The 25,134-nt window shown below is 47.0% G+C and overlaps 2 protein-coding genes across 4 annotated transcripts in view; both read left to right on the plus strand.

Annotated features, from left to right (window-relative positions):
• Nucleotides 1–25,134, plus strand: part of TLN2 (talin 2) — a 451,691-nt gene that overhangs the window by 399,490 nt on the left and 27,067 nt on the right. For all 3 annotated transcript variants that reach the window (XM_082618383.1, XM_082618385.1, XM_082618384.1), the window contains 6 exons: nt 2,197–2,363; nt 3,315–3,498; nt 6,893–7,018; nt 7,224–7,340; nt 9,542–9,727; nt 13,329–13,436. In XM_082618383.1, the coding sequence (XP_082474509.1) occupies nt 2,197–2,363; nt 3,315–3,498; nt 6,893–7,018; nt 7,224–7,340; nt 9,542–9,727; nt 13,329–13,436 (888 nt within the window). The remainder of the gene's footprint in view (nt 1–2,196; nt 2,364–3,314; nt 3,499–6,892; nt 7,019–7,223; nt 7,341–9,541; nt 9,728–13,328; nt 13,437–25,134) is intronic.
• On the plus strand, nt 20,144–23,334 carry LOC309803013 (serine/threonine-protein phosphatase 4 regulatory subunit 3A-like). Its single transcript, XM_082618870.1, has 2 exons — nt 20,144–21,449; nt 21,489–23,334. Exons 1-2 carry the CDS (start codon nt 20,223–20,225, stop codon nt 22,722–22,724), a joined length of 2,463 nt encoding a protein of 820 aa, XP_082474996.1. The 5' UTR covers nt 20,144–20,222; the 3' UTR covers nt 22,725–23,334.

The following is a 25,134-nucleotide window of genomic DNA, read 5'->3' on the forward strand; positions in this document are numbered from 1 at the left end:
GTGATATCTCATTGTGGTTTTGATTTGCATTTCCCTGACAATTATGTGGAGCATATTTGCATGTGCCTGGTGGCCGTCTGTGTACCTTTTTTGGAAAAATATCCATTGAGATATTCTTCCCATTTTTAAAATCAGATTTTTTTTTTTTTTTTGCTGTTGAGTTGTATGAGTTCTTTATATGTTTACCAGATATATGATTTGCAGATATCAATACTTTCTCCCATTCAGTAGATTGCCTTTTCATTTTGTTGGTGGTTTCCTTTCCTGTGCAGAAAATTTTTAGTTTGATATAGTCCCACTTGTTTATTTTTGCTTTTGTTTCTTGTGCTTTTGGTGTCAGATTCATTGCCAAGACCCAAGACCTATGTCAAAGAAGTGACCAGCTATATTTTCTTCTAGGGGTTTCAGGTCTTACATTCAGGTCTTATAATTAATCCATTTTGAGTTAATTTTTGTGTATAGTGTACGATAATGGTCCAGTTTGATTCTTTTGCATGTGGCTGTCCCGTTTTCTCAACACCATTTATTGAACAGACTGTTCTTTCCCCATTGTATATTCTTGGCTCCTTTGTCATAAATTAATTGATCAGATATGAATGGGTTTATTTCTGGACTATCTATTCCATTGATTTACGTGTCTTTTTATGCCATTACCATACTGTTTTAATTACTGTTGCTTTGTGATATAGTTTGAAATCAGAAAACATTATGCCTCCAGTTTTGTTCTTCTTTCTCAAAATTGCTTTGGCTATTTGGGATCTTTTATGGTTCCATACAAATTTTAGGATTGTTTGTTCATTTTCTGTGAAAAATGCCATTTTAATTTTTTTTTTTTTTTTTTTTTTTGGCTGCGTTGGGTCTTTGTTGCTGCGCACAGGCTTTCTTTAGTTGCAGTGAGCAGGGGCTACTCTTCGTTGCGGTGCGCAGGCTTCTCATTGTGGTGGCTTCTCTTGTTGTGGAGCACGGGCTCTAGACGTGCGGGCTTCAGTAGTCATGGCACGTGGACTCAGTAGTTGTGGGTTGTGGGCTCTAGAGCGCAGGCTCAGTAGTTGTGGCGCACAGGCTTAGTTGCTCCATGGCATGTGGGATCTTCCCGGACCAGGGCTTGAACCCATGTCCCCTGCATTGGCAGGCGGATCCTTAACCACTGTGCCACCAGGGGAGCCCCCATTTTAATTTTGATAAGAATTGCATTGAATTGCATACTGGTGTTGGTAGTGTTTTATACTACCAAACTACTATTTTAACAATATTCTTCTAATTCATGAGCACAGAATATCTTTTCATTTATTTGTGCCTTCTTCTGTTTCTTTCTTTGATGTCTTGTAGTTTTCAATATACAGGTCTTTCACCTCCTTGGTTAAATTTATTCCTAGGTATTCTGTTCTTTTTGATGCAATTGTAAATGGGATTGTTTTCTTAATTTCTCTTTCTGATGTTTGTTGTTAGTGTATAGACACACAATAGATTTTTGTTTATTGATTTTGTATCCTGCAAGTTTGCTGAATTCATTTATTCTAAAATTTTTTTTTCATGGAGTCATCAGGGTTTTCTACATATAATATCATGTCATCTGCAGATTGTGACAGTTTTACTTCTTTCCAGTTTGGATGACTTTTATTTCTTGTCTAAAGCTTTTGGCTTTTCACCTTTGAATATGATGTTAGCTATTGGCTTGTTGTATGTGGACTTTATTATACTGAGGTATGTTCTCTCTGTACCCACTCTGTTGAGAGTTTTTATCATAAATGGCTGTTGGATTTTGTCAAATGCTTTTTCTGCATTTATTAAGATGACTATATGATTTTTACCCTTCATTTTGTAAATATGGTGTATCACATTGACTGATATGTGGATGTTGAACCATCCTTGCATCCCCGGAATAAATCCCACTTGATCATGGTGTGTGATACTTTTACTGTATTGTTGAGTTCGGTTTGCTGATATTTTGTTGAGGATTTTTGCATCTGTGTTCATCAGGGATATTGTCCTGTAATTTTATTTTCTTGTGGTATCCTTGCCTGGTTTTGGTATCAGAGTAATTTTGGCCTCATAAAATGAGTTTGGAAGAGTTTCCTCCTCTTCTATTTTTTGAGCATTCTTTGCAGTGTTTCCTTTTTTTTTCTATTCTGAAAAACCTGTGGGTTATATTTTCTCCGTCTTCCACACCCCCTGACATTTCCTCTCTGCCTATAGGTGTCCTTGGTGCTATCAGCTCTCCAAGCTGGGAACAAGGGGACCCAGGCGTGTATCACAGCTGCCACTGCTGTGTCTGGGATCATCGCCGACCTGGACACCACCATCATGTTTGCGACTGCAGGGACCCTGAACGCAGAGAACAATGAGACCTTTGCAGACCACAGGTATGGGAGTGAAGGTTGTCCTGTGGGCTCCTGGATGGGGAGAGGTTCAGTATGGCCTGATGGACTTTGGATATGCTGCCCAAGAGCCAGAAATGTGGTTATCCATTTTGATGTCAACAGGACGCTCAAGTGGGGCAAGTGACCCACGTAATCAAAATAAGTACCTTTTCTCAACTGCAAACAGAGTTGTGTTCCAGCTTTGCCTCTCACAGCCTAAATCCAGTCTGCTCCAGCAGAGGATAGCTTTTTGATCTTTTTGCTTTCTAAGCTAAAAAGCTGTGCCCCTGATTTTCTCACCATCCCTCGTAGGACTGGTAGTGGCCCAGGCAGGCATGTAGCTCTTACCTAAGTGAACCGTGAAGCTCCAAGCCTGCTGTCTCTCCCGGGCTCTTTAGACTCTTGAGACTCTGCTTCAGAGGCTGGTACCAGGGTCTCCGTTTGCTGCTGGAGACCCCACATATCCTCGCCACATGTCCAGCACCTTTCTTCCTCTCTCTTCAGCCCCAGGACTGGGCAGGGGAGGAGATACCCAGTGCCCTGACGCCCCTTCCAGAACCCAGCCCCTTGGGCTGTGATGTCCAAGGCAAGGTCCCCTGACCCATGTGTCCTCACAGGTCCCTGTAACTATGAAGTATTTTCAGGGGTAGTAGGAACCACAGGGAAGAAGCTACAGGGCGGGGGGAAGGGAGCCAAACTGATGAGCCTGAATCTTTAATTGAAGCTTTACCATTAATCGACTATGTGAATTCTGGGCTGACTTTCCTCTCCTCTCTCCTAATTCTCTTACATGGAAGATGAGAGCCTCCTATTAAAGGAGGAGAAACGCATCACCTCTCTTCTTCAATGCCCTTTAACAAAAGCCCCTAGAAGGGTTTCTTTTCCTCCTAACTACCAGTGACCAAGCTCTGCCCTTTGTCTCTCCTCCTCCCCACGCTTTCCTGCCTTTCTCAGGGAAAACATTCTGAAGACAGCCAAGGCCTTGGTGGAAGACACGAAATTGCTGGTTTCGGGGGCTGCATCCACTCCAGACAAGCTGGCCCAGGCAGCCCAGTCCTCGGCAGCCACCATCACCCAGCTCGCCGAGGTGGTCAAGCTGGGGGCCGCCAGCCTGGGCTCTGACGACCCCGAGACCCAGGTAGGTACGGGTGGGCCTCGTGGTCCCACAGACACTGTGCGCCAGGCCTCAGAAGAAAGAAAAGGCAAAATAGGAACTTTGGGTGTGGACAACATGTGCATGGGTGCGTCTGTGGTTTGGAGACTGGTAGGAAGCAGTTATCTAGGCAGGATAGTGGCATGGACTGTGGTGTGGCCGTGGCTATGGAGATAAGCCAGAAGATTTGAGAGGAGTCTGTAAAGAAGACTCAGCTGGGCTTGGTAAACGATTGGACGCAGTGAGCGTTGGAGATGAGGGAGATGGGGGAGGCCAGGATGACTGTACGTTTCAGGCTAGATCAGTGAATGGACGGTGGCTCCATGTACCCAGCTGGGGCTCCCTGGAGGGAGGGCTGCCCCAGGCGGAGATGCAGGTGAGTTCGGTTTGCAGCGTGTTGCATTGGAAGTTCGAGAGAGACACTCAGGTAGAACAAGTGTGTAGGCTTGAGCTTCCTCGGTTTGGGGGATGTGGATGTAGGGGTTATTGGCCGACAGACAGTGACTGCATCCACTGTCTGTGGAAGGAAGAGGAGAAGGGATCAAGGCAGAGCTGAGGAATCCACTATTTAGGACCATCTTCAGGAGAAAGAGATACCTAAGGAGACTGAGAAGCAGCAGCCGCTGGTAGGAGGAAAGCCAGGGGCCTGATGTGAAGAGGAAGGAGTGCTGCAACCCTCCAGAGATGCAGCCAAGGCAGCAAGAAAGACAAAGGTCTGAGAGCCAGGCCCAGGGCCGTGGGGGGCAGTGGGCACCCAGCCGGGGCTATAAGTGAGCAGTGGCCAGATGCAGGTGAAGGAAGGAACCAGTGTGTATAGACGCCCCACTTGAAAAGTTTGGCTCTGAAGGGGAGGAGAGAGAGGAGCTGAGGGCCAGGGAAGGGCTCCACGCTCTGTGACTCTCTGCTTTGGATTTAGCCACTTCACTGCCATTACCTACCTGGTCCTTTGTTCCCCAGCCTAGACCATCAGCTCCTCAAGGACAGGAATCATGGTTTATTGATCTTTGAAACCTACACACCAAGCACTGCCCCCACACATGGTAGATACCCAACAAAGCAGTTCAGCTGTTGCTGAACTAACAGCCAACCGTGGCCATCGTGGATGGATTCTCCCCACTCCCGAGTGTAAAACTTAAAAATCCCTCTGCTATTTCAACCCCAGTGTGGTAAACACTTCAGTTTTCACTGCTTAAACCATACTCGGTAAACGAACCTATTCGGCCCCTTTGGACAACACTGGAGAGAGCACCTCCTACCATCCAGCGCCAGGGTTGACGACAGCTACTGTTCTGGTGAGCACAGGGCCGCCAGCTTTGCTCCCACACGGCTGTGACCCTTGCCCTCCTGACGTCCTCCACTGGAGCAGAGCTCCGTAAAGGCAACATTCCGTCTGTTGGCTTTTTACTCCTTCTGCTGGCTTTTCTCTTTGATAACATCAGAGCTCAGATTGGCTGCCTCCGGAATGCGGAGCACTCACAGAAGTGTCTGCCTGGGTATTGTTCTTACCCCCACGGAGGAAGGAAAAGCTAGAAAACGCATCAGTGGGGATGGAACCCACACTTTCCCCTAGTCCGGCTCAACTTGGAATGAATCAGCTGGGAGGATTTAACTCTTTGGATACAGAGAAACGTATCTAATTGCTTAGAGGCTTAAACTCCCAAATGGTCTAGATGTCCTAGGGCCCAACTTCTTTTGAGACCACCAGTGGGAGATGTCCCCTCAGAAAAGTGTGCCCACTCGCTGGTCGCCGTGCAGTGACCCAGGATGGGACAGTGTACGCCAGGTGTCGGCAGCACACCTCCCCGCTGCACCTCCCCGTGGTGGTCCCTGCCGTTAGCCCCCCCTCACGAGCCCCGTCACAGCTCGACGTGCCCTGTGGTTTCAGAGGTTGGCGGAGATCCTGTGCACCCTGTGGGTGAGAAGCCACGGGATGGAGACGGGGAGGGTTGGGAGGCTGGGCAGTCATGGCGTGGCTGTGCTTGCAGGTTCTGGGACGCTAGAGTTTCTAAGACGTTTTCACATCCATTATTCAGTTCATCCTGCCAGCAGTGCGGTAAATGGGCAGGGCTGGCACTGCTCACCCCATTTGTAGATGAGGAGCCAGGGCCATAGAGCATAATACAGTGTGGAGGTGAAGACCGTGGCCCTTGTGATCACACTGACCAGAGTCTGAATCCCAACCTTGCCATTCCCAGCCTCTGCCAGTGTGGACACGAGCAATGTAGCTCCCACTCAAAATGGCAGTGATGAGGGTTAAATAAGATCATGTGCATTGTGCTTGGCTCGGCACCTGGAACATTGCCCTCAACGAAGGGAAATTGCTGTTTTAGAAGTAGGAGTTGTTATTGTAGCTGCTGGACCCAGAAAACTTAAATGTAATACCCAATATCATGTAATTCCTAAATATGCCTGGTACTTGAGATGCCAAGTCTAACACCCAGAAGAAGTGGCCTGTGGTCTCTGTTCAGTTAGAAGAGTGAAGATACTGTGTTCCATCCAGTGTTACATGGGTACACATCTGTATATTCACCCATTTCCATGAGTATTTGCTGAGCGCCCACTACACGCCAGGTCTTGTCCTGAGTGCAGAACACAACAGACAGAAGACCAGGTCGGTCCTCCTACAGCTTCCATCCAAGTCAAGGAAGAAGACAGTTGGTGTTTAAGTGAATAAATAATAAAGTAATTCCACATACTGCTAAGTGCTATAAATAAAACAGGGCAAGCTGAGGGAGTTTCAGTGGGGGTGGGCTTATAGCTAGAGTGGTCAGGAAGGGTCTCTGAGGACATGACATTTGAGCTGAGACCTGAAGGGTGAAAAAAGCCGGGTTCCAGGCAGAGAGGGGAACAAGAGCAGAGGCCCTGAGGTTGGAACGAGGGAGGATTTCCAACATGGAAGAAAGACAGACCCACATGCCTATAACATGCTGAGTGAGTCAGGATCCCAGGAACCAAGTCTGGGGACGCAGGTGGGCTGCCATGGCGGCCTTGCAGGCCAGGGCAGGAGGCTTGCATTTTGTTCTCAGTGGTTTTGGTGACCAGTTCCGGGCATAGGTGCGTGGCAGGGCGTCTCGGGGTGTCTGCTTAGCTGCCCTCATCCTTTCATAGGCAGCTTGTCAGCAGAGCCGCCAGCTAGGCGGTGTTTCTGAATATGCTAACTCTACCGGGGTCCCGCTTTCTGGCTCAGCATCTGACTCCCTCAGGGAGCTTCTTCAAGTCTGCAATCTGGTTTTCCACCCAGCCTCGCATCAGAGTCTCCAAGGGTGGTTCCTGGGGATTCTCCTGTGCTGCAGGCTTGCAAGCTGCTGATGGAGAGCCCTGCTCTTGGACTGTGTGCTCTTGGTGCAGCCTGCTCACCTGGGCCCACGCTCTCTTTCAGGTGGTGTTGATCAATGCCATCAAAGACGTGGCTAAGGCCCTCTCAGATCTCATTGGTGCTACCAAGGGAGCTGCCAGCAAGCCCGCCGATGACCCCTCCATGTACCAGCTCAAGGGGGCCGCCAAGGTAGAGTGGAGCCCCAATTAGGGGCAAGCGTGCCAGGGGTGCTGCAGTGAGAGATGCACACTCGAGAGTATTGGAGGATGTGCATCTGAGCTCCTTTCTCACTTAGAGGTGCTGGTACTTGTGGCATTAGATCCGGAACTGAAAGGAGGGATGGGACCTCAGCGCACTCACTCCCTGTTTTCTCTTGACATCTCTTCCCATGCAGGTGATGGTGACCAATGTCACCTCCCTCCTCAAGACCGTGAAGGCGGTGGAGGACGAGGCTACCCGGGGCACACGGGCGCTTGAGGCCACCATCGAGTACATGAAGCAGGAGCTCACGGTAAGGAGCCACACCAGTCACCTCCCTCAGGCTCCGCATCCAGCAGCTGACCCCAGTGCAGCTTCTCTGAGACTTCTAACATAAAGAGGTTTTACCTGGAACACCTGAGCTAGGGGGGCCCACTTGCCTGCCTGCTGGTACGTTTGTATCATGGAGACCCCATGTGAAACTGACCTCTGAGTTTGGCTAAGATCAATTTGTAATTATAATTAAATGAATTAATGTATGGCTTGGGACCATTCAGGTTTAATTCCACTAAAATTGCAGCGTGAAACGAAAGTGCTACAGAAGAGTCCTGGTAAAGGGAAGATTCAGTGTAGCCGCTTGCCCTCGCCTTGAGCTTCAATGGTGTGTACACTGTGCAGCCACGTAGCCCCTCCTGATTCCCGTTGCCATTGGCAACAGCTCACACTGCTGCACACGTACGGATTCGGGAGTCTGAGGTTAGCAATTAGGAAAACCTGGATGCCTTTACCTGGGACACTTCCCTTTAACGTCAGGCTTCCTTCTGTGTGAGGTGTCTGATCCCAGAGACGCTGACCCCATGTTCGCTCTTACCTTGTTCCACCGTCGTAGAGCGCGGGTGTCCTGGTGATATACTGTGATTGTCTCCTGTTCTTTTGATCCTGAGACAATTGTGGGTTGAATCATCCTTATCCCTAGAAATAGAAATATGCTGAAAATGAGTAGTTTCAAACTGAGATTTCTTTTTAATGGGAGGTCTGATCACAGATTCAGCTCCTCTTTTGGAAGGAGGCGTCTTTAGAGGGTCACCTGTGAGAGCCACAAGCCGCTGAAGGACAGCAGTAGAGACGAGCAGTTCTGTTGGGTTTTGCTCGTGGAGGCTTGGGTTCTCTTGTCCTGTTTTTATTGAATCCGACCTTGGTTGGTGTTGTGCTTAGTTCTCACATGGAGAAGAAACTAAAAACTACAGGCCTTAAGGCTGCTGCCTGGCGCTAACCTGCTTGCACGGGCTGGGGGTTTCTTACCAAAAGTTTGGACACACATTCTGACAGGTGTGGGTGGGCCTAATGGTGGCAATGGAAGCGATTTGAAATTTGGAGCTCTCTTGGGAAATTACAGACACATGGTCGACCTAAGTATACCGATGTGGTTTAGAATTGACCCAGACTGTGCACTTTCGTGGACACACGAGGTTTCCAAAGGAGCGTGTGTCCCAAGACCCACGTTAGTGTGGAGGGCTCTGTCCATGTTCATTCCACTACAGCATTCAGGGGTGGTCCTGGGCGGCCTGACGGTAGCTGTTCATTTTTAGGGGAGAAGTGATGTTGAACAGTGGTTGGCACATGGCAGGGATGCTGGCTGGGTCCTCCTTTCTGCTTCCAGGAAGACTTCCCTGCTGAAACGTAGCTGCCTAGGGCAGAAGACAGAGCGGCCCCACCTGGTTCGGGAGTCCTCATGTACAGGGACAGCCAGGGCACCCATCACTCATGGTAGAACCATGGCAGATGGGCTGGAAGCAGAAACGGCTGGCTTGACTGGCAGGTGGAACTTTAAAGTGGGATATTCACTTACCATGGCTAATTTATTTCAGCTTCTCTAAAGGTGTGTCTGTGTGTGTGTGTGTGTGTGTGTGTGTGTGGTTAAATAATTCACAGTGTCAATGTGGCACACTCGACCCGAACGCCTCCACACAATTAGGCAGTTATATTTGTAAGAAAGGCTAAGAATAGAAGAAACTGAATGCTTCATTTCCCCCAGCCCCACACCCTCTTAAAGAGAGAGAGCTGAGTCCAGAGCAATGCATCCAGGTCAGTCCTGACCTGGAACCAGCATCTGGGCTGTGGGGTTTCTGGGAACTACCGAAGCAGGAGCAGGAATGGGCCAGGAGAACTGGGAAGCCGCACAATGCCCCCCGTACCCCACCCCGGTGGAGGTGGGTAACGAATACACATTGAGCGTCAGTTTCCGAAGGCAAACAAGTTGATGCTGTGGATCGTTTTCCCTCCCCACGTTGTCCCCATGAATGCCGAGTACAGGTGTGTGAGGCTATCCACGCCGGAATCTTGAAAGCAAGAATGGTATTACTGAATTCAAATTTCTAATTTCCTGCCATTTGACGGTTTCTTCCCGTGGCTGGCTTGGTTTTCAGACACTGAGCCGCAGCTGGTAGGGGAGGCATAAGTTATTTCTGTCCTTCCCTTTTTGATTTTTTCAGCACTTCGATTTCTAACTTCCAGGTATTCCAGTCCAAAGAGGTACCTGAAAAGACATCATCACCTGAAGAATCCATCAGGATGACGAAAGGCATCACCATGGCAACAGCCAAAGCCGTGGCAGCTGGGAACTCGTGTCGACAGGAGGACGTGATTGCCACCGCCAACCTGAGCCGGAAGGCCGTGTCAGATATGTTGACGGCTTGCAAGGTAAAGGCCTTGGCGTTGTTTGGGGTGGGTAGGGTAGTGTTCGGTCACGGTTGAGCTGTTGGGTTCAGTTTGGAGAGGGGGAGGGGCTGGCCACGTGTAGAAGGGAGCCGCCCGGTACCTTGACCTGTGTGTGCAGTAGGCTACACGGGAAGACAGGTGTGCCCGTCAGCCCCTGGGAGGTGACTCTGGGGGCAGTTTTGTGTCTGAGAGGGCATGGAGTAGGCCTGCTGACTGACCCTCCCACTTTACCTCTCAGTTCTTCCTAAATAGGCGGACACCTTCTTACAGGGGCTGTAGTGGAGGCCGCTCTGGCAGTAGTAAAGCAGGCGTGTGGCATTTTGTTCCAGGCCCTTCAAAGGAAAACCGCACCCCTTGTCAGCCTGCACCCTTTCCTGCTTCCATAGGTCAGGGGTGTTGCCATAATTGGGTGAGGCAGTGAGTGAGAGGAACCAGACATAACGTCAGGGATCTGCCTTTTTGCTCTCTGTGCCAGACGTCTTGGAGCAGCTCTTCTGATCCTTGGGGAGACAGTGGGGGCCACTGCCCTAAGCCAGTGCTCATGGAAGGAGCTGGGGAGACCTGAGCTTTATGACCTTCACTTTATTTTTGATCTGTTAAGCCAGAGAGCCATAAGAGCCTCCCACTGAGCACCTCCACCCCAGCCCTCCACCCTTCTAGGGACAGCTGTGGCCCAGGGACCCTGAATTCTGCTCCGTGATGGATCGATGACCCCCGTGCTGTGGTGGGCAGATGGGGCTGAACCACAGAAAAGGAAGAGCAGCTGTTGCAGCTCCATGTCCTCAGCAACAGGGCCCTTCTTTGTGGTGCAGTGAGTTGTGGGGAGAGCTGGTGTGGGGTCGGACGATGGCCTCTGAGGTTCCTTGGCAAGGGTAGGGTGGGCTGGGGTCCCTGTGCAGAGGCAGGGAGAGGCAGCCAGGCTGAAGGGCTGGGTGTGGGGAAAAGCACCACACTTCCTGGTCTCCTGGGTGTGGGGGAGGGTAGAGCGTGGGGAACAGGGGTAGGCGGTGGCGGGGCGGGGAGCAGAGGGCGGCAAGAGGGTCGGGTCACTGTCCTGAGGACCGAGTGCGCTGGGCCGGGGAGTTTAGACTCTCCTGAGGCCACAAGTACAGTTTTGATGTGCTCAGTGGAATCTGCCCTGGCAGAAGCGATAATTCCCCGAAGGGGTTACGGCCTCCGTCAGAACAGTATTTACCAGGGACTTCCCTGGCAGTCCAGTGGCAAAGACTTAGTGCTGGGGGTGCGGGTTCAATCTCTGGTCAGGGAGCTAAGATCCCACATGCCACTGGGGCCAAAAAAACAAAACATGAAAAACAGAAGCAATATTGTAACAAATTCAATAAAGACTTTAAAAATGGTCCACATCAAAAACAAACAAAAAAAATCTTTAAAAAAAAGAAAAGAACAGTATTTACCAGCCAGATATGGCCTGAAGGCCACCATGGTGTATATGCAGGGCACCTCATAGTTTTGGAAGGGCTGGCATGTATGTTCTGTCGTTCAGTCCTAGATGGGAAGGGTAAAGGAATTCTCCTAATGTGAGCTTGCCAGAAAGGGCATGCAATAAGAACATATAGAAAGCCAGGGATGCCTACTGGTGGGTCAAGAAGGAACCCTCTGTGCCAAGCAGAGGGCCACGTGGCCATATTTGAATACCACCTTTGGGGCTGAGCAGGGCAGTAACGGAGGTGCAGTAGGTCCCATACTGACTCATCAGAGACAGGATTACGCTAATTGCTCCGGTGGGGATGCAGACTTCCCTACACCCTAAGTTTATTCTCATATCTGTTTCTTTCTGGTCTTCCTTTCATGTCCATACGTCTACGTCAGATACAATTTTATATCTCTGATTACAATTAATGTTACCTGACTGTTTCTGCATTAATAGCAGTCATTATAACTGATTCTTTATTGACCACAAAATACTCTGGTAATGAATATACTCTTCCCCCCTACTATCAGATACTTAGATTGTCTGCAGTTTTTTTTAAATCATCAACTTTACTGCAGTGAACATCTTTGGGTATATCCGTTTTTCCTATGCCTTGGATGATATCCAAGGCAGGCTCCCAGAAGTAGAATTAGGAGGTCAAATGGTGTGACATTCTAATTATTGCTCGATTGCTCTGCCCAAGGGCTCTATCAGGTTAGAGCCACCAGCTGTGACCAGCAGCTCCCGCACAGCTCTCAAGGAGGGCGTTGCACGTTACCTGCTGGAGGAGCATCATAGCCCTTGTCTTCCCCCAGTGGTGTCTCGTCGAACCAGACATGGGCTCTGTCCTCACACTTGGAGACACGGGGGCAAGGCTGATTAAAACGCAGGAGGGGTTAAAGACCTGGCCTGTTAGTCCTCAGATGAATACAACCAGGCTCATAAATGACAGATACTGGCCACTCGAATTATCCCCACCCCTCTTGGGGTGGTTTGGGGGGTCAGGTAAGCGGAAATTTCCCAGGTGTTGCCCCCAACAGCCCCCAGTCCTGGGGAGAGGGATTTGACTGGAGGGAACATGGAGGGCGTGTCACGCTTCCCCTTCTGCCTTGACCTTTTATCCTAATGTGTAATTTGTATTTGTCCTGACTTGTGATTCATTTGCAGGTTTCTATTTTTTGTATTCTTGTAAGCCCCCTCGAGTTCTTTCTAGAGTGAGGTTGTAGAAGGAGGAAAGGCTAAATGGGTAGGGTTGCCAGACTGAGCAAATAAAAAACAGACCGCCCCGTACTTATGCTAAAAGTTTTCATTGTTTATTCGAAATTCAAATGTAACTGGACATTCTGTAGTTCATCTGGCAGCCCCGTGAATGGGCGTACCATCTGAAATGATATCTCACGAATGACTCAAGTCGGCAGGTCCCAAGTACAAGGAAAAAGGGCCAGATGCTGTGTTAACCATATGTCCTGGTCTGCTTATCTCAACGTGTATAATGCGAGATGAGTTATTTATGGCACCTCTGAGGGTGCTGGGGAGCTCGCTCTCTGAAGGTTCCCAGGAGCCAGTGAGCCCTGGTCGGGAGACTCACTGTGACTGCAGTGTGATCAGGTCACAGAGTGAGGACCTGGGCGTGATGAGCCTGTGAACAGAGAGGGTTCTTCAGGATACTTCACGCTGCAGGAGAGAGAGAGGCTGATCCTGAGATGTTACCGCCTCTGCTGTAAGCCCCAATCATGAGTCTTTCCTGGGCTTTTTAGCACACGTGGAATTTCTTACCTTTCAATAAAAGATGGGGTAGGGGGGGCATGAGGAGAAAGGAAGGAAAGAGGGGCCAGATTCACTTGCTTTTGTTTGGCCTCCAGGCACTAGAAAAAGCAAGACACAAAGTGTTGTCAGAGAACCTGCAGTGCAGACAGGTGGGAGGTATCAGGAGAATGTGGAGGAGAACCCCTCCTCTCTCCAGGGAGGCAGGGAAGGTTTCTCAGAGAGGTCACTGAAGGTAAAACAGGAGGAGTTCCAGAATCGAGGTCTCCTGCCTCTGGGTCTTGGGCTACACAGCACTGCTGGGCAAGTGATCCCACCTGGCTGCCTGGTACACTTGCCACCTGGCTCTTCCTGTTTTAAGATGTCAACGTTCCTTTCTCTCTCCAGCAAGCATCCTATCACCCCGAAGTCAGTGAGGAGGTGCGCACCAGAGCGTTGCGGTATGGGACGGAGTGCACCCTCGGCTACCTGGACCTTCTGGAGCACGTCTTGGTGGTGAGGAGGGGCATGGGCCAGGCCAGGGCTGGGGAAGAGCTGATCCGGGTGCAGAGCATCCTTTCCTCTGGAAAACCCCTCTTAGAGCATCGCGCAGGCTCCACTTGCGAGGCTGGGACTGGATTGAGCTGAAAAGCCTCTCATATCACACTGCCCCAGCACACAAGATACAAGTGTAGTGTGGAGGGAGGTGCAGTTCGAATCCAGAAGAGCCTGGCTGTCTGTTGCACCAAAGAGGCAAGACTAGCATGGAAGAGTGGTGGGTAGGCAGAGTGAGAGGCGAAGCAGGTGGGACACACAGAGCCACCACTGAAAACAGATCAGGAGGTCCGGTCAGGAAAAACCCTAGTCCATCCTGCAAGGGCCAGGAAGGCTCCTAGAAGAGCCAGACCAGCATCCATGACAAGTTAGAAACATCACCAGTGCTACAGGAGACCTACTAGCCTCTCGTGATTTCCCCCAGTCCTCGAACCAGTGGCTTAGACCACATTGAGAATGTGTCCAGTTCCATTTTTCTAATGACCTTCAAGCCTGCCGTGCCCACGTGGAGCTGGGTTAACGTGGTGTACATCTGTCCCTGTCTAATCCTGGGAGCCACGTTTAAAACTGGGGAGTTCTGGGAGAGAGCTTGTTCAGGAGCCAGAGACACCCCAGAAGAGACTTAATGTCTCACCCCCTTCACTGCCCTTGCTCCTTTCTAAACCTAAAAGAAGAGGATCCAACAGGGTACTTTCAGATATACAGCACATGTACCTCAAAGATTATTAAGCCTGTCATTTGCTCTGCATTGACATTTATCTCTTTTTGTGCAACCACGTGAGGCTAGCAGGGCAAGGGAATGATCCAAGACCCAAATAAGTTTGGTCCCTTGGTTGAGGTCACCCAGCTACTAATGACAGACCTGGGACCAAGTCGCAGCTCTGCTCATTCTAGTATTTTACTGCCTTCTCCTTAAACTTAAATTACCTTCTGATGTTAAGCATTTCAGGTCTTTTAAGGGAACATTACTTTTATTCTTCGCCCAGGTAACCGTGGTCATTGCAAAAGAATAACTTTTGTGAGAGTGGCCAGTCTGGGGTTACTGACATTGGGCTCCCAAAGCCTGAACGCTTGTGAGTAGAAACCAGTGTATTGCTCGTGGGCCAAGGAGAGAACATCTTGGCCAGTCAGCGTTTGCAGGCACGAGCCTCCCCAGTCAAGCCAGCTTGTCTGTGTTGGGATATGAAGTGTTCAGCCTGTGAGCATGCATAGCAGGAAATTTAGCGTAAGGAGAATGAAGCCAGCAAGGCTTCCACAGGGTATCTTTTTCTTGATGGGACCATCTGTTCTAGGCACATGGAATCTTGTTACATCTGAACATTTGAAAGCATAGTGGAAAGCATAATGGCTTAGGTTTAGAACGCTTGAATTCAAATCCTGGCTCTGCCAAGTAAATAGTTGCATTACCACTGTCTTATCTGGGCTTCAGTTTGCTCAGATGTTAGGCCGCTGTTTAAGGATTAAGTGAGGCTGTGGGGAGTCCGGGGCTATGGCTGAGCTCACGTCTGCTGCACGCTTCGTTAAAATCCTCCTGGAAGGTGCCAGTCCTGCCTGAGCAGAGATGCAGGGCTGCGGCAGCAGTGCCCTCCTAGCTTCCCAAATGGGGGCTCTCCCCCAGCACCCAGTTTTCCTTGTCTCTGTCTCTCATGCTTTGGTCTTCATCTTGTTCATTTGATACTGGCATCCTCCTATTACTCCCATGGAGGATCCTCACCTCGCCCCTTTCATCCAGTTCCATTTCTTGATTAAACTGTATTTTTTCCCCACTCCTGTGTTTGTACCTGTGGCGCCAGTGTCGGTAGGTGCAGGCCCCTGCACACATTGGCTTTTCGTGAGCCGTTGAACGAGAATGTCAGTGCATCAGGGTCCACTTGCAGCGGCGCCAGCTCCCCAAGTTGGGATGGAAAGGAGGCAGCAGCCTTCAAGGCGTAGGGTGGAGTGAAGATCTCGGGTTTCCCTCCTGCGCGCAAAGACAGCTTAGACCAGGGAGAGGAGTTCTGTCTTCATGAGGAAGGTCAGGTGCCAGCACTTGTCTTGAGAACCTTCTCCCAGGGGAGAAGGAAAAGGGAACCCTCAGAGGGTCCCCTTCTTGACCTCAAGCCACCTTTAGACCCTCTCCCAGTATCTGGGAGCCAGGTGTTGCATCCACCAAAGCACTGTCCTCCTCCGCTCCTCTCCATGCCCACCCCATGTTGGTGAGCAGAAGAAGACAAGGCCTCCCGAGGGGGGCTGTGGGTGGGTGGTTGGCCTCTTTGCCCCAAAGGAAGCTGAGGTGTCCGGGGCCTCCATGGGAAGGCCTAGGAGCCATTCCCAGGATACACACTCAGAGACCCCAGCTTTACAGCCACTTAATTACTGTGCCAGGCATCAGCCCTAGTGATAATCAGCCGGTTCTTCTGGAACAGGAAGAAGGGCACATGCCACAGGGAGACCCCACATCACGTGTGATTTGGGAGGTTTCATGTGGGACCAGAGGTTGGCAGGAGGGGAGCTACCACTCCCTTCTTTTCCTGGACTCAACAAGAGCCATTGCACTTTACAGCCAGGTGTGCTTCCCTGATGCATTTTCCGTTATGAGTTCTTCCTGGCATTTACTAAAGAAACAGGACTCTGAAGTCTTATGTGTTTGCAAACCGAATTTGGTTGATTGTGTGGTGGTTGACGTGCCTGTTAAAAGCCTGCCACCTGAATTTCCTTTCATCTTCCTCTACAGTTATTGTCATTGTAACTCGTAATTATGGCAATAATATAAATATCCTGTTTCTCCATAGCTGTTTTGAGATTTACGGTGTGAAAAATGCTGGTGCTAAAACGAAATCATTAATAGGAAGAAAAGCTAAATGACATGAAAACTTTTATCCAGCATCCAGAATTTGTCTCATCTTTTACAAGAAAGAGGTTTTTTCCCTCTTTATGGTGACAAGTGCTGATGGTTCATCCAAGTAGTTAAGAATTAAATCGCATCAAGTATTTGTTCATATTTTTATTCTTGTCTCTTTAGAGACCTACACATACTCTTTGAAGGGTATTTTCCAATAAAAATATAGGAAGGAAACATCCAGGGGATTATCATAAACATGAAAAAATACCAGTTCCTAACTGAAAATGGTAGAACCTCTGTGACAGCGTACTGTCCCCTCAGCTGCAGACATTAGCAGTTTCCTTGGGCCTGCAGCTGAAAATAAGCTCACATTTCCCATCATGAGCCCTCACTCCTTCTCCAAAGCAGACTTGAAAGAAATCTGGACTAACATGAGGCTAAACACGAGGAAGATTGTTCCACATAAGAGGACCATGAGCCATAAGACCACTTAGGACAGAGCTGGTAGAGACCTGAGAAGAAATTAGGGAAATGGAAACGCACAAATATGGAAACTAGTGTTCACTTCTGAGGGAACTTTGGCAGAATCAGAAAACAAAAGCCAAATTGACAATTTAGAGAAGACATCAGATTTATGTGGAAATTACCTTTAGGGTAGAGGGAAAGAATACTAAGATTAGCTATTTGAGGGTGGTGAATAAAAAAGCAGTTAAAGCTAGAGATTTTCACACACACACACACACACACACACACACAGTATGCCCCATTCTGCCCTTCTCCTCATTCACTGGTCTTCACGCATGTCATCAGATGACCACAGTACCTCCATCCTGAAAAGAAAGTCAACCGACATTGGAACTGTAACAGGAGATCTTAGGATGGTCCTCCTGGATCATTGTAAAGCTGACGTCTCTTCTTAGCTGACCAAAGAGAATTAGTAAGATTTCTGAAAGCTGAAGAAAGGTCAGATAATTGTCCAGTTTTTACAAAAGGGGAAAGAGAAAAGTAGAAATTAAGGTTTGGAGGAAGTGTCCAGCAATTTAGAGGAATAAATTGAGGTCACTTTCAGGTAGTCCAAGGAGGTTTAGCCATCTTCTTTAGGGGCTGCTTTTCTTAAATTTGGACACATGAAAACGTGGGGGAAAGTATGCTACTTTAGTCTTGTTCAGGTCAAATATCCTAGAGCCAAGGATTCTTCACCTTTTTTGGCTGGTTTGTATATTTTAGTTTTACTTTAGAAAAAATCTTAAAACAGAAAACCATATCAACATTTGCGTGTCTACCATCTATAATTAACTAATTTTGTCTTATTTGGTTCAGATCCTTATTTTGTAAGAAGTCTCTCAATAATAATAATTTTGTATCCTTTACCAATACCATCCTCCTTTTTTCTCTGTCTAGGCAGAAATAACTATCATGATTTCAGCTTTCTTAACCTTTCGTGGATCTTGGGCCCCCTTGAGCTAGCTAAAAGCCCATTTCCTGCCTCACCCCACCCTCATCAGAGAAACATCAGCACATAAACACAAATGTCCCTTAAACTGCTAAGAGGGTTCCCAGACCCCTAGCCGGATACTTTGGGAATTTAGAAACTCCAAATCGAGAACCCCTCCTTGGGGATTTTTTTTTTTTTTTTTTTTTTGAGAATCCAGTTATCAGTCTACAAACAATGGGATCTAATTTAGGCAGAACCCCATCCTTGCTGCCCTGGGAGCTGCTTTATGAAGCTTTAGACGTGCCCATTTGAGCAATGTTGGCCTTCTGCATTTGCTGTTGGCTGGTTTGTTATGGAGGGTTTCTATTGCAGGATGCGAGGCAGCCACTTGGCCTCTGCAGTAACCACAGATCAATATTGCTGCTTACCCACAATATGAGGTCTTTGACAGGGTTAACATTACCGTCGCTTCCACTAGCAGCACTTTAATTTCATTCTATCTGTTGCCTGCTATGAGAAATCATGTTGACTTAATTGCAGAATAAAAATAGAACTCCTTTGCTCCTGCCTTATTTAAATAGGGTGCTTTGCCATAGGGCCGTTCCCTTTTTTAGAGCTAGAGTGTATACAGAAGTGGTTTTCTCCCTCCATCAAGGCTCATGCAGCTCAATAACAAAAAAACAAACAACCCAATGCAAAAATGGGCAGAAGACCTAAATAGACATTTCTCCAAAGAATATATACAGATTGCCAACACATGAAAGAATGCTCAACATCATTAATCATTAGAGAAATGTAAACCAAAACTACAATGAGGTATCACCTCACACCAGTCAGAATGGCCATCATCAAAAAATCTACAAACAATAAATGCTGGAGAGGGTGTGGAGAAAAGGGAACCCTCTTGCACTGTTGGTGGGAATGTAAATTGATACAGCCACCATGGAAAACAGTATGGAGTTTCCTTATAAAACTAAACATAGAACTACCATACGACCCAGCAATCCCACTACTAGGCATATACCCTGAGAAAACCATAATTCAAAGAGAGTCATGTACCACAGTGTTCACTGCAGCTCTATTTACAATAGCCAGGACATGGAAGCAACCTAAGTGTCCATCAACAGATGAATGGATAAAGAAGACATGGCACATATATACAATGGAATATTACTCAGCCATAAAAAGAAACGAAATTGAGTTATTTGTAGTGAGGTGGATGGACCTAGAGTCAGTTATACAGAGTGAAATAAGTCAGAAAGAGAAAAACAAATACCATATGCTAACACATATATATGGAATCTAAGAAAATAAAAATGGTTCTGAAGAACCTAGGGGCAGGACAGGAATAAAGACGCAGATGTAGAGAATGGACTTGAGGACATGGAGAGGGGGAAGGGTAAGCTGGGACAAAGTGAGAGACCGGCATGGACTTACATATACTACCAAATGTAAAATAGATAGCTAGTGGGAAGCAGCCGCATAGCACAGGGAGATCAGCTCAGTGCTTTGTGACCACCTAGAGGGGTGGGATAGGGAGGGTGGGAGGGAGACCCAAGAGGGAGGGGATATGGGGATATATGTATACATACAGCTGATTCACTTTGTTATACAGCAGAAACTAACACACCGTTGTAATGCAATTATACTCCAATAAAGATGTTAAAATAAATAATTAAATTAAATTAAAAAATAAATAAATAAATAAATAAAAAATAAAGACAGACTCCGTCCGCGGCCTCCGCCGCTGCGAGGCTCGCGGCTTCCCTCCTGTCTCTTTAAATGGTGGGGCCAGCGGGCCGCCCCTGCAGCTGCTACCGGGGTGGCCCCGCGCGCCGCTGTTGAGGGGCGAACCAAGATGGCGGCGGCTTTGGCTCTGTGAGGAAGACGGAAGAGGCGGCGGCAGCGGCGGAGGGAAAGGGACTCCCAGTAGCCAAGAGCGCTCGTGCGCCAGGGGGCTTTCGGAGTCTCCCGCGTAGTGGTGGCAGCTGCAGCAGGACCAGGCGCCGGTCGGCTTGGGACATTTGAAGCAGGGGAGCGGAGCGCAGTCCCCGGCTACGGTGGCAGGGCCAGGTATAAGGAAGGAAAACATGGCGGCGGCGGCCTGAGGAGGAGGCGGCGGCGGCGGCGCGGGAAGCAGCTTCACGGAGCTCATGGCGGAGGCGGGAGCAGGGCAGTGAACGGCGCCGCGAGTTCCTAGCGCGGCGGGGCGGGAGGCTGCGAAGCGCTGCGCGGCCCCCTCGGGGCGGCCGGGCTCGCCGGGCCTGGACAATAGCGCCGAGGAGCCGGAGGCGAGGAAAGGCGAGGGCCAGAGCTCGGGCCCAGCGGCGGGCCATGCGGGCGGCAGCGCGGCCCCGGGGCGGCCAGAGGCGGCAGTGAGGCCGGGGAGCCCTCCCCTCGTGGGCGTCCTCTCGCCTCGGCTCCCACCTTCCCCGGACCCCCTTCCCGGGCGACTCCGGCGGGGCCTTTGCCCCGGCCCCCGGGCGGCACGATGACCGACACCCGGCGGCGGGTGAAGGTTTACACGCTCAACGAGGACCAGCAGTGGGACGACCGGGGCACCGGGCATGTGTCGTCCGGCTACGTGGAGCGGCTGAAGGGCATGTCCCTGCTTGTCAGGGCCGAGAGCGACGGTTCTCTACTTTTAGAGTCCAAAATAAATCCTAATACTGCATACCAGAAACAACAGGACACTTTGATTGTGTGGTCTGAAGCAGAAAATTATGACTTGGCCCTTAGCTTTCAAGAAAAAGCTGGATGTGATGAAATTTGGGAGAAAATACGGCAGGTTCAAGGAAAGGACCCATCAGTGGACATCACTCAGGACCTTGTAGATGAGTCTGAAGAGGAGCGTTTTGATGATATGTCATCGCCAGGTTTAGAGTTGCCATCTTGTGAATTAAGTCGCCTTGAGGAAATTGCAGAACTTGTGGCATCATCTTTACCTTCCCCCCTGCGTCGTGAAAAACTTGCATTAGCACTGGAAAATGAGGGTTACATTAAAAAGCTCTTAGAGCTTTTTCATGTGTGTGAGGATTTGGAAAATATCGAAGGACTGCACCACTTGTATGAAATTATCAAAGGCATCTTCCTCTTGAATCGAACTGCTCTTTTTGAAGTTATGTTCTCTGAGGAATGTATAATGGACGTCATTGGATGCTTAGAATATGATCCTGCTTTATCACAACCACGAAAACATAGGGAATTTCTAACAAAAACAGCCAAGTTTAAAGAAGTGATTCCCATATCAGATCCTGAGCTGAAACAAAAAATTCATCAGACATACAGAGTTCAGTATATACAAGACATGGTTCTACCCACCCCTTCAGTCTTTGAAGAAAATATGTTATCAACACTTCACTCTTTTATCTTTTTCAATAAGGTAGAAATTGTTGGTATGTTACAGGAAGATGAAAAATTTCTGACAGATTTGTTTGCACAGCTAACAGATGAAGCAACAGATGAGGAAAAAAGACAGGAATTGCTTAACTTTTTAAAAGAATTTTGTGCGTTCTCCCAAACGCTACAACCTCAAAACAGAGATGCTTTTTTCAAGACTTTGTCAAACATGGGTATATTACCAGCTTTAGAAGTCATCCTTGGCATGGATGATACACAGGTGCGAAGTGCTGCTACTGATATATTCTCATACTTGGTTGAATATAATCCATCCATGGTACGAGAGTTTGTCATGCAGGAGGCACAACAGAATGATGATGTAAGTAAGAAGTTAACAGAGCAAAAAATAACCAACAAGGATATTTTGCTCATCAACCTCATTATAGAACATATGATTTGTGATACAGACCCTGAACTTGGAGGAGCAGTCCAGCTTATGGGCCTCCTTCGAATATTAGTTGACCCAGAAAACATGTTAGCCACTGCCAATAAAACAGAAAAGACTGAATTTCTGGGTTTCTTCTACAAGCACTGTATGCATGTCCTTACTGCTCCCTTACTGGCAAATACAACAGAAGACAAACCTAGCAAAGATGATTTTCAGACTGCCCAGTTGTTGGCACTTGTATTGGAATTGTTAACATTTTGTGTGGAGCACCATACCTACCACATAAAGAACTACATCATTAATAAGGACATTCTCCGGAGAGTGTTAGTTCTTATGGCCTCGAAGCATGCTTTCTTGGCATTATGTGCTCTTCGTTTTAAGAGAAAGATTATTGGATTAAAAGATGAGTTTTACAACCGCTATATAATGAAAAGTTTTTTGTTTGAACCAGTAGTCAAAGCATTTCTCAACAACGGATCCCGCTACAATCTGATGAACTCTGCCATAATAGAAATGTTTGAATTTATTAGAGTGGAAGATATAAAATCATTAACTGCTCATGTAATTGAAAATTACTGGAAAGCACTGGAAGATGTAGATTATGTACAAACATTTAAAGGATTGAAACTGAGATTTGAACAACAAAGAGAAAGGCAAGATAATCCCAAACTTGACAGTATGCGTTCCATTTTGAGGAATCATAGATATCGAAGAGATGCCAGAACACTAGAAGATGAAGAAGAGATGTGGTTCAACACAGATGAAGATGACATGGAAGATGGAGAAGCTGTCGTGTCTCCATCTGACAAAACTAAGAATGATGATGACATTATGGATCCAATAAGCAAATTCATGGAGAGGAAGAAATTAAAAGAAAGTGAGGAAAAGGAGGTGCTTTTGAAAACGAATCTTTCTGGTCGGCAGAGCCCAAGTTTCAAGCTTTCCCTCTCTAGTGGAACAAAGACTACCCTCTCCAGCCAGTCACCTGCAACAAATCTGCCTGGTTCTCCAGGCTCACCTGGATCCCCAGGATCTCCAGGCTCTCCTGGATCCATCCCTAAGAATACATCTCAGACGGCAGCTATTACTACCAAGGGAGGCCTCGTGGGTCTGGTAGATTATCCTGATGATGATGAGGATGATGATGAGGACGAAGACAAGGAAGACACGCTCCCTTTGTCAAAGAAAGCAAAGTTTGAGTCATAATGGCAACTGCCTGTGACCAGTACCTGTTGAGAAAACCGGTTCTCTACCCCTCCCCACTACAAAATCTATAACAAAGCAGCGGCCTCTTGTGAATGACTGACACAGCTCAGCTCGCACACTTGACTTCTGCTCATCAAGTGCCAATTCAGTGGAGCAGGAGGAGGGGATAATTATACATTTAGGGGGAAGACTTACACCTTCGAGGTCTAAGCTTGGACCACACATTGCCCTTTTCTCAGGGAAGGAAATGGAAACGAAAAGCCAACAGGGCAGGGGTTTTGTAAGTGGAACTCGGGATTGACTGGTCAGTTGCTGCAATCAGAATATGCTTTCTCGGACCACGTTTGAGACTCAGAAGAATAGGCTCTTCTGCCCTGATTCTTCACTAGTTAAGAATGCCAGCAGTTTCTTTGTATAAAGAGACCTGCCTTTAAAATCGTACATTCTGAACATTTTAGTCAAGCTACAGCAGGTTTGGAAAAACCTCTTTGGGGGAGGGGCGAATATGAAGTTTCCTCTTTTTTATCTGTTCCCTTTGCCCTTCAAACTGCAGATTTTTTTTTAAAGTGGGGATTTGTCCCTACTTGATTAAAGATTGAGTGGAATTCTAGATGTGGTCATTTGTGTCATAATTTTTTTTGTTTCATTTTGTTTTTGATTTTTTTTTTCTCCTGAGTGTATGCTTAGTTGTTGAGTATATATATTTGGGACCATTAAAAACTTTTTTGATGTAATATAACCTAACGTTGTGCTGGTACCTGTTTTACCATGTGTAATTTTTGTTCTCCATCACAGTTCTTAATTTGTTTAGAGTTTTATGAAAGATGGAATAGTTTTTATTGACAAAAGCAAAGTAATCTTACAACTATGTGCATACAAAAAGCAATACTATTTTGTGACTAAATATTTTATATTAAAATTTACATCAGCAACTGTCTTGAGAATTCAGGGAAATAGAGTGGAATTTAAAATTTCAGCAGTTTTGTTAAACCTGGAAACATGAAATTAGTATTCCAAAGAGATTCTGAAATTTCATATCTTGGGAAAATGATGGTACATTAAATCAAAATTGAGGATGAATTATTTAAAAATAAAACGTATTTGACTTTTGAGTAATAAAAAAAGTGAAGAGTAAAAAAAATAAATAAATAAATAAATAAATAAATAAAAATAAAGACAGAAGTCTTTTCACCACTCCCCTTTGATGATTTTAGTGAGTCTCCCTACCACACCCTTAACTTTTGTTTCAGCTTTATTGAGGCATAACTAACATAAAATGAACACATATTTGAAGTGTACGATTTGAGTAGTGATATCTGAATATGTCTGTGAAACCATCACCACAATCAAAACGGTGAATATATCCGTTATTCTTCAAAATTTCCAAACACTAGTCTGCTTTTTGTTATTACAGATTTGTTTGTATTTTCCAGACTTTTATATAAAAGCAGTCATCGGGCGTGTACTCTCCTTTGTCTGGCTTTTTTCACTCAGCATCAGTATTTTCAATTCCATCCACATTGTTATGTGTACCAATAATTTGTCCCCTTTTATTCTTAAGTAGTATTCCATCATATGGATATGTCATAATTGTTAATCAGAACACCTGTTGATGGATATTTGGGTTGTTTCCAGGTTTGATTATTATAAATAAATCTGCTAAGAACATCCTATATAGACGTTTTTCTGCTTATATGATTTCATTTCTCTTGGATAGATACCTAGAAGTAGAATATTTATATCATAGGGTGGGTATATTTTTAACTTCTTAGGAAACTACTAAATTCTTTTTTAAAGTGGTTATTTCCACCAGCAGTATATGAGAGTTCCAATTTCTCCACGTTCTTGTTAGCACTTAGAATGGTCAGTGTTTTTAATTTTAGCCATTCTAGTGGGTATGTGGTGGTATCTTAATTTCCACCAAGGGTTAGAAGGCATTTTGTGACCAATTTGTCCACGACACTAGGAATACTCATTCCCAGGTCAGGTGAGGGTTTCATTGATAGGCCACTCAAAGTGCTAATACTGGACCAGACCCTGTTAATAATAACCAAAAACGTCTGGACCCTCTGTCTTACTAGTGTGTTATGGTCCAGGAAATGGTTGCTTCTTCCCATTTCTAGAGTTATGCATTGACCTTACGGAACTATCTATATATTTGGTCAATCATTTCAAGTCACCTAATAATCATCAGTTTTATCTGAGGCTCAGTCACACATTTGGTAATGCAAGAAACAATAATCTTGTAAAATAGGCAGAATACAAGTAATATAGCTGGTAACATTAATAAGATCATAAGTAAGTATTTAAGCTGAGAACTTCCACTAGGTGCAGCCCAGTATAGTATCTGCCCAGATCATGTAAACAGTCTATTCTGCACCAATTGCTTCCTTTAAGGAAATCATATATT

Source organism: Mesoplodon mirus (assembly GCF_964341445.2).
Source record: "Mesoplodon mirus genome assembly, chromosome: 4".
Taxonomy (NCBI): domain Eukaryota; kingdom Metazoa; phylum Chordata; class Mammalia; order Artiodactyla; family Ziphiidae; genus Mesoplodon; species Mesoplodon mirus.